This window comes from Trachymyrmex cornetzi, unplaced genomic scaffold, assembly GCF_001594075.2.
Source record: "Trachymyrmex cornetzi isolate Tcor2-1 unplaced genomic scaffold, Tcor1.1 scaffold99, whole genome shotgun sequence".
Classification (NCBI taxonomy): domain Eukaryota; kingdom Metazoa; phylum Arthropoda; class Insecta; order Hymenoptera; family Formicidae; genus Trachymyrmex; species Trachymyrmex cornetzi.
In genome coordinates, this window is record NW_017300343.1 from 316762 (window position 1) to 327158 (window position 10397).

At 32.2% G+C, this 10397-nt stretch overlaps 1 protein-coding gene across 1 annotated transcript; it reads right to left on the bottom strand.

The window, feature by feature from the left end:
* Positions 1-462: 462 nt before the first annotated feature.
* Positions 463-9769, bottom strand: LOC108770166 (integrin beta-PS). The gene is made up of 15 exons (XM_018521561.1): positions 9527-9769; positions 7905-8112; positions 6772-7000; positions 6509-6608; positions 6099-6269; positions 5895-5993; positions 5596-5760; positions 5214-5372; positions 4992-5123; positions 4133-4435; positions 3398-3619; positions 2309-2425; positions 1783-1975; positions 638-777; positions 463-560 (listed from the first exon to the last, which is right to left on the bottom strand). Exons 1-15 carry the CDS (start codon positions 9686-9688, stop codon positions 486-488), a joined length of 2475 nt encoding a protein of 824 aa, XP_018377063.1. The 5' UTR covers positions 9689-9769; the 3' UTR covers positions 463-485.
* Positions 9770-10397: the final 628 nt, after the last annotated feature.

A 10397-nucleotide genomic window follows, 5' to 3' on the forward strand; every position in this document is an offset into this window, starting at 1 on the left:
TTCGTTCGCTTAGCGCGGCGCTAGTCATCGGATACGGTACGTATATTGGAAGGCCGGCGTTGAAATCTCCTGTTATTATACCTAAAAAGAATATTTCTAGCCACGTGTAATAATAAGATCTAAGAATATCTTATTTATGTAATAAAACATCATGATTTATATTAATTTACGGCTGTTCATTAGGCATAAGCAATTTGCACAACTATATTTTTTAATTCAAATAATTTATTGATATATTAATATTAACATACATAGGTTGATATATTAACCGTTATCGAATACATTTTTTATGTCGAAATTCAGAATAATAAATTAAATTTTTTCTAAAATATTCAGTTTCTCATATAAGAACTGATCTATAAAAACTTAATGAAAAAAACATTTGTCATTTTTCAATGCGTTATTATTCAATACGCAAAAAATAAAATTTAACATTTTTATTATACAAAATTTGTAGTGTTATTAGAGTCTAGAATTATAAATTATTAATTCGTGGCGTATTCCTGGAAAGTCGGATTGCAGAAAGTTGACGTGGCTTGTTTGTACAGAGGATTCTCGCCCTGAAACATTTCAACATATTGACATTCCGGCAATCTTGTAGTCACGCGATCGGGAATAATGAGGAATAGCGACTCACTCTGTCCCATTTGGCGAGGGCGCGCTCCTTCTCGAACTTAGCATATTCCCTCTTGTCATGAATAATCGTGAGGATCTTCCAAATGAGGAGAATCAGGAAACCGATGATGACGGTGCTTATAACAACGCCTAGCGCAACACCTACGGGAGAAAGTAAATTCTAGTTCATTTTGTATCGTCTCGCATATGTAAGTATAACCAAAGATACTATACTGGTTTTCAAAGATCATCGAGTGAATGATAATTAGGATTAAAGAAAGACAGACAGACAGAGAGAGAGAGAGAGACGCAATAAGCAAACAGAATTTTAAGACGCGAAGTAATAACAAAAAAACGCTCTATACTAGCACTAACTTTTGAAAAATATGTGCAGATGTGTGTGATTAATCTAATTAATTAATTGATTAATTATTCAACCGTTAATATCACTTATTAATAATAAACAAAAATAAGTGGCTAAAATTTCAAAACAATACTATAAAGGGCATATACCACTACGCAAGATGTTGGCAGCGAACAATAATCAATTTATTAAAAGTACAAAGAACAATAAAATATAGACGTTTCGGTCTCAATTAGACCATCTTCAGTATAAATACAATAATTAAAATAGTTTACAACAATATGTCATCACTGTTCATTCTACTAATAATTCAAATCGTGAAATTCGAATCTTGTAAGTATATAAGCTGTTATTACAAACAATTTGACAATTTACTTAATTTGTGACAATCGAATCTTGTTATTTAAATAAAGATTAACGTGAAAAACGCTCGTTATGTACGGATTCTACAAATTGTCCTTTAGGAGATTATTTTCAGTGTGTCTATTATTTTAAATAAGAATAGTTAGATGCTCGAACACATAATTTCCAGATTCTGATGAAACAATAAGTTCATTTTATTCTATTATATACTATCGCGTTAGAAAAGACTGAATTAATTATACATTACATATCATTTATTAATTCTGTTTAATTTATTAAAGAGAATATAATAATGTAAGTTACATATTTTGTAATAGGTGTTACATATTTTGTAACACCTATTTAAGTTACATATTTTGTAACACCTATTTAAGTTACATATTTTGTAAAAGGTGTTACGAGATATATAATTTATATAATGATATAACAAAAATAATTACCAAAAACGTTAATTGGTGTTGGACAAGCTCTCTCTTGCTCAGCTTGAATCTTAAAGATTTTGATATCTCCTCCAGTACCGGCTCTGTGGTATTGATATTTGAAGACAAACGTGCAGCCTGCGTCACCGGGTGTTCGACATATGCGGGCATCGGCTTCTTCATCTTTCGTAGGATCTTCCTCGACAATATCGACCTGTGAAGTAATTAAGCTCCCATTTGCATCGCACTGTAAATTGTTAATCACCCTCGCGCAGCTTGCGAAATACATACAAACTAATCTACAATGTGTTCTTTACTTCTTGTTCCTTGCCTTTTACCTTTTGTCTTTTTCCCTCTTTGCGATTATTTTATCGACAATCATGTTATGCGTTTCTTTTCTCTTCTAAAGTTCATCAACTTTTATCTTGGGCGACAGAAAATGAAAAACAGGATAAGAGCTAAAAAGTAGTAAAAAGCAGAAAGCATTGAAGTAAAGAATACATTGTAGATTAGCCATAAATGTTATTTTAAGGAAAGAGCTACTAACGATGTCTATTTCATGCATGCACAAATCACATTTCCCGTTTTTCGCGAGTGGTCCTGTGTTGTACGCTACACACTCCACGCAATCCTTCAATTCTTCGCACCGTTGTCCTGGACACGTCTAAAATGTGTTATAAATAAGTAACTGTTTTGTATATAAGATTATAAAATATTTTACTATACTAAAAATTCTAGAACATCATGTATAAATATGTACAAAGAGACTAAAATGTACATTTTTTAAATACATCATTCATAAAATTTAAATTAAATTAGTAGATAATAATCAACAATTTAAATAATTTTAATACATCAATTATAAATTTAACAATTTAGTTGTTACAAGTTTAATTTTATACTCGGTCAAAAAAGTCTTCACAGATATATAATTTTCCAAGTTTTACTTTTATATTACGCATAATATCTGATATTGAAATATTCATGAAAACCACATGTATACGAATGATAATCGATTAATACGGGGTCTCCCAAATCTACTACCTGCTAATGACAGATTCTTAAAGTTATTTTTAGACTAAAATTCTAATATCAATATGTCGAGGCTATAATAAGTATTTAAAGTTAACCAATCATATCGCCCACAGTTCACGTATTTAGGTGTAATTGGCATTTGGTTCCACAGTACAACGTAAAAAGTGTCAACCGCATCTAAACGTACAAACTTTAAGCAATATGATTAGTTAACTTTAAATGCTCATAATTCAAAAGCTATAGCCTCGACATTTTGTTAATAAAATTTTCACCTCAAGACTTCAGGAATCGGCCATTAGTAAGTGGCGCGAGTAGATCTGAGACACCTTGTATATAAACTTGAATGTGAAAACATCTGTGCATTTTATTAAACACTTTTTATATTTTTTCTTATTTTGTTTACTTGAAAAAAATCGTTCGTCAATTTCTTCCGACAGTAAGCAGAACGATAAATCACGGTTAATGTAATAATGTTCAAATAACATAAAATAAATCATAACTGATCGAAAAGTGACTTTTAATAATCATTTTGAAGTAATTTTGATGTCATTATCATGACATTTTGTTCTTCTTGGATATTTTATTACACGCAGACACTCACGGGACACTCCTCACAATATTGTCCGGAATATCGAATATTGTCCCGTTCGTGGCAATGACAGCTGCCGCAGATGCAGTTGCCACGTCCGCTGCAAATCTCGACGTTTTCGCCCGACGGCGGGATGCATGTGCTGTTAGTCTCCTTGCAGTCGCACGTCTCGCCACCCCATCCCGGCAAGCAATTGCAGGTACCGCATTCGCACTTGCCCCGTCCGCCACAGACCTTAAACAGACAAAGAAGAGACGAACGGTGAACGTAATGGGGTACGTACAAAGGCGTGTAATTTGTCCAACCGCCCTTATAAACACCGCTGCCGCGATCGCTGCAAGGCAAGATTGCCGTATAACTTCCGAGCGAATTTGTTAAAAGCAACTATCAAGCGAGAACACGGTAGTTACGCGCGATAATAGAGATTTCCTATCCTTGGCTATAACCCTCTTCCGAGCGTGTAATCTTTATCTTTTATATCTGCGCTAAATACTTATACATATATTGGAGTTGAAAATATATTAATGTATTGAACTATTTTTTAGTATAGTTACGAGTATATCATTTTTAACTATAACGCATAATAATGAAATTAATTGACTATATAAGAGAATCGTGTATAATATCTGTTAAATACTTTTTGCACGAAGATTATTAGGATTTCATTATCGACTGCATTGTTTAGAATATCCTGTATATTTTGCGGTCCGTTAATTGTAATGATCTATTTTTAATCTTGAGACTTACCTGGCCGCCACTGCGTTTGCAAGAGAAATTGTCGCATTCGCAATATTTTCCGTAAAACAATTCTTGCGGATTGTTTGGTCGTTTATCACAATCGCAGACACCACATTTGCACGTGCCATGGCCGCTGCAAATCTCGACGGTATGATTGTCGGGTTTGCAGTCGGTCATCGAGTTCAATTTGTCAGCACCGATGTCACTTCCCTCGCATTCGCATTGCTTCCCGTAAAAACCGGAATTGCATGAACACACACCGCACACGGACGTGCCTTTACCTTTGCATTCTATTGCGTTCGGCTGATATCCCTGTATCACAAATGGTAGGTTAAAATTCGATATGAAAAGTGTTATAAAGCAATAAATATTATGCAAATTGAGATTACTCATATGAAAATATAAATAATTTTCTTAATAAATTTTAATTATATAGTTTTGAACATTATATACATAGGGTAGACGAACAGAGTATACAAGATAAATCGAATCACGAACCGAATCAAGTTTTGAAACAATTAATTGTCGTTAATTTTTTTGTTTCAAACAAGATATTTTATTATGCTAGTTTCGCGCGCTTTCTCTGCGCTCTAGAATAATAGGGTGCGTTCCGAATATTTGCATCAAACGCATAGAGTATAGTATGTCCTTATTGTTCATCGAATGTTAAACAAGAATGCACAATGCTCTATGCGCAAATTTGAAACGCACTTATAAGCAACAATTCTGTATCTCTTAAAGCTTATATTAATCCATTTGCCGTGAGATTCAATTTGTCTCGATCTATATCCTAAGATTTGAACCAATTAAAAAATGGAGATTTCAAATACTATTTACAAGCTAATTTTTCTGCTTGTAATATATTTACCAAATGTCCAGGTTTCTCACAAGGACAGTCGCATATAATTTCTAAATCGATAGTCAGACTCTCGTTCAAGCCTCTAGGTTTGATCTCTATAGTTTGGTACCAATCCTTTGGATCTTTAGGACATTCTACAACCTGATGAAATCAATTATGATGAATATATATAACGAACCATAATTAATTAGATTGCTAATTAATAAAAATATTTATAATTGATCGGCGCACCTTAAGCACAATTTCAAACTCAATTATGTTGCCTACGCGAAGTCCTTCGCATTCCTGACGTTCCAATAATTCCCCCGTTTTATTCAAACATCGGGAGAAATATTTAACGTCGATTATTTTCGGCGCTGTATCGATTATCGTCACTGAGTCTACTAGTTTCTGTAAATTATCAACATTATAAATTATTATCACTCTTTTAGTTACTACGTGTAATTAGGTAAAATAAGTTAATATTTTAAAATAAACTAAAGTTATTCATTGATTTTCTATTAATTTATTACGTTTATGATGTAAATTAAAATTAAACGTAGAAAGGTAATTTATATAAACTGATAATTGTATATATTAATAATTAATTATTATTTATAATAAAAATAATCACCTCGTATTCACTGCTCACTAAGGCAACGACATTTTGCGAGTCATTTTCTAGAGTTCCGGTTGAAGATCCGCTAATACTACGACTTAATCGTTGATAAGTTGCATTTTTATGATCAGGAACAGCGAAGATAATATTCATATTGTGCTCGCGCGCTTTTCTATTGAGCTAAACGAACAAAAGTTTTTATTAAAGATTTTCTTAAATGATTCTTATATTCACAATCATATATACATATGTATAAATGAATAAAATAATCCTCAAAGAAAGAAAGTAAATGAGAATACTATATTTGTTCTTACTTGAGAAATTGACGGATAATCTTGTAGAAGAGAGTAAGTGTAGAATCCATTCTCGTCCAAGTGACATTTACAATCGTTGGGCTCTACTATTCCTGCAAGCTAAGAAATCGTTAAGCTTTTTCATCTCGAAATTGCAACTCTTACCCGACTACAGTCGGTTTATTTCAGAATTGCATGATCTTGTTTTTCGCTTGATTCACATACTTTACCGTCCCCAGCGATATGGAAGATTGCGTCGGTCGAGAACACAATAAGATGACGTGCTTTTTGGCGCCAGCCGATTTCTTTAGTGCATACTATGACCTGCATCATCGCGTCTAGTCCGCCTTCGGGACCGTCTAGATTACCCGATACTGGTGCCGCTTGTACCTGATCCTATTTGTTAAGATTATTTGTATTCAACCGATTATTTAAAAATAACTACTACGAAATTGTCAAGAATAATGTGCCAAAATAAAATTCTACAGGAAATATGAGATGTATATATTGCATCCTATCTTGTGAAAGAAATTGGAACTTATTTGTTACTTTTATTATCCTAAACTAATTAATAGAATATTTTTATGTGCCTTGATACATAAAAAAAATTCCGAATATACAACTGCGATAATTACCTCAAATAGAGCTACATTTTCCGTAAGAGGCATTTGATTCTTATAATCGTAAGGCGGTGCACATGGTCTTCCAGTTTTCAAAATACAAGGAGATTCCAATCTGACGTAAAAATTCAATCAAATTATAAATTTCTTATCAATAAAATTCTATTCAACAATTACGACATTATTTATAACAATTTCAACAATTATTTATTTGAATTAAAATATATCTATTGTAATAAATAATACAATATAACAATATATTTAAGAAATATATTTACTTATCGGGTTGCGTGCTAGTCATCGGTAAAACAACCTTATCTACAAAGCTGCCAAAGCCAATGCGGAAATTTGATGTGAGCTTTTGCATGGCTTTGGCTAACTGCAGACCGAGTTTTGATAATTTGTCTCTGTATGGCTCCATAGAGGCCGATAGATCCATAAGGTAATATAAGTCCACAGGATAATCTTCCGCCTGACCATATTTCATAGTTACGCGATATTCTTCTCCTATAAATAATTTATTCAATTTCTTTGTTCTTGAATTATAAGTTATTTAAATTATGTGTAATATTATAGATAATTATAGAAATATATTACATCGAAAAATATAGTATTTATAATTATTATATTACATACGTTATGAGTGTACAGAATGTCCCAAAATTACCGGGCGTCCTTCTACTGACAATTTCTATGCAACATTCTAAGACGAAAATTTTTATACGAAAATGTTGAAGCTGTAATAGTTTAAAAATGGAAAGAGTTTAATATTGACCAATCACTAATGTCCTTGTACTCACCTTCTAAATATTGACATAAATTGAATCTGAAGCTGAAGGTAATATTGAAGATGGAATTGGAGATGAAACTGAAACTATAGCTAGAATTCTAAAAATTCTTTGCTGTAACTTTAGATTCAGCTTCAACTCCAATTACAGTCTCAACTTCCACAATTTCAACTCCAATTATATTTAAAAAGAAAGTCAATGTATAAGAGCAAGTCAATGAACATATCCATTAGTATGCAATTTGCCATGCCTGAGTGTGTCAATTTTCCGCAAATTGTTTGGTCAACTTTAAACGCTTTCCATTTAAAAATTATTATACATTTTCACATAAAAATTTTTTGTTTTTTTAGAATGTTCTACAATTCTACAGAATTTGTCTGCGAAAAAAACATCCAGTAATTTTAGGACAATCTGCATATTTCATAAAGTTTCATATATATATATATATATTTTTAATAATAATAATTACTTTATTGTAATTTCTAAAAAAAACTTTGTGTCTCAATAATGCAAATTATAAATTGACGCATATTTTTTACTTAACATGTGTTTATATATAGATATGTATATTATTTCAAAATAGAAATCTAAAACATTAAATCTTGATAAAATATCTCTCTCACCTGACCTGAGACGTAAACGTATCCTCTGAGGTTGAATTTGGACGGGATCTTTACCCTTGATTGAAGATAACTGTTGATTTTCCAGGATATCCATCATATTCTCATGATTTATAACAGCTGACGGTTGACACCAAAAATTGCCTTCTTTCAAATACGTTTGTTTGGACACGCAACGCAACAAAGGAGCACTTACATTTTGTGTAGATGCCTTGTAAAACCGCAAACAATAAATAATTTACCCAAATTATTATTCATTACTTAAGCTTAAAAGTTATTGAAATTAATAACACGTTTAAATTAAAACATTTTCTATACACTTCATGTGCAACGAGAGATATCTAATGAAAAAATTCACGCTTTGTTAACGTTTATCATTAATTCTTATTTAAATCCAAAGTAGTAAGCTGTTATTTATCGTCATTTTAATATAATGTCTAAGCGCATGTATTAATTGTATACTTTTAAGACGTGAAATAGTAAAAAAAAGGATAATATAAGATATAATATAAGATAAATGACAAATAATATCAGTTTGCTATCCAAAATCTTGAAATCGACATTTTCTTTTCTATTCGCATGACGCACAAAAATATTTTATTTGATCTATGACATATCGAGAGAATGATTACACATTACGGATAATAGATTCCTTACATATGTAACTAGAAATTCATTCATAAGAAAATACAGACTCTCAGAAAATATTTCGATAATTTATCAAAATTATTTTTAAGTACAAAATAAAATTACTAAAACTTTATCTTCGTCCTATAAGTAATTTTTATGCCTTGTAAGTAATTTTTTTTATATTTCAAGAGTAATTTTTTTGGGGAAAGTTACAAATACATATATATATTACTTTTACATTACATAAATATGATTACAAAACTATTACAAATTCAATAGTTGATATATTACAAATTTAATTATTTTATATTTAAATGTTTTAGTATATCTACATATTATTATTTTTAAAATCTATTTCATTTTACACCAAAATTTTATATCAATTTAACCATACGAAAGAAATAAACTTCAGTTTATTTTTATGATATTTATAACATCTATTTAATTATTATTTTTATATCTAATTTTTATTTTATATAATAAATAATAATATTTATAATATCTGAACTGTAATATTTAAACTAATAATAAAAAGTTAAATTTGTCTTCTTCTAACAACATTAATATTTTATTAAAATGTAAGGATAAAATGTTCCCGGAAGCAGATCCTCCAAGTTTTTTCTCACAAAATACGTCGAGTCTGTGTATATTCCATTCAACTAGGCGCGGGCGATAATTTTCTCTTCCGGATCCCATTTAGATAAGTATCGGAGAACCGATAGAAGTGACGAAAGGAACGTTTTCGTATTAAGCGCGCACGAGTCATGCAAAACAGTCATGCAGCGCAATCGCATGAGTTCACTCGGGGTATGAATCACCGGCGGCGGAACGCGAAACGTCGTCGGCCCGTCATAATAAGTAGTTGCGATGCAGGTGCGCGCTTCTTCCGACGCGACGCCTTCTCCCGCAGATCTCCTCTCTCTCTCTTTCTCTCACCGCGTGTCATCTCTAGCGGAGTAGACCGCTCGTTAACGACGCTTATAAATATTCATTACCGTCATGGAGCACCAGACGCATCGCGGCGTTTGCAGGCAGCTCGCGCAAGTCTGCCGGGACTCGCAGAGACTCTCCCGATCCCGATACTGCGAGACCGCGGCCACGAAGAGGTGGGCCGTCACGAGAAGAAGATAGACGATGATCCTCGTCCACCGTGCCATCGTTCTCTTCTAACGTCGAACGTTTTACTTTTAACGCGAACGGGCGAGGCGAGTCGCCGCCCCGGCATGAACACTCAAGATCCGAAAGGATACTGCGGCATCCCGCGGAAATGACTCCAAGATAAAACGCGTCACAGTAATAATACGCGTGATTAAGTAATCGTTCTCTCCACCTTCGACAGTTTTTCCTGGAACCAATGATCGGGTTCATAGGCGAGTTCGTCGGGTGCGGCATAGAACGATAACGAATTTGATTTAATCAATTGAAAACTTCACGCTCAGTTTAAACCTGAGTATCTTGTAACAAAAATTAATGAATGATGTATAATGATGTTTAATAAGTATGCTCGTAATAATCGGTTCGAAAGAACTATGAAGAAAAAATATAAAGAAGCTTGCATATACACAAAAAAATGATGTATGTTCTAATTAAAATAATCTTGTTAATATATTATTTAATAACAATATTAATGAAACAAATTTTTAAAAAATTTCACGATATTGTTATTAAATTAAAAATATTGCTTTTAATTAAAATGCTGTTAGCTAACGTTGTTATAATATATCATTTTTTTTTCCTACTTAGAGTTATCGCTGAACATTGCTTACATTTAGTATTTACAAATAATCTGCAGTAAAGTCACATATGAGGTATGAAGTACAGCAAACAGCTGCGTGAAATCGCGATTATACTATGTAACGAGAACTA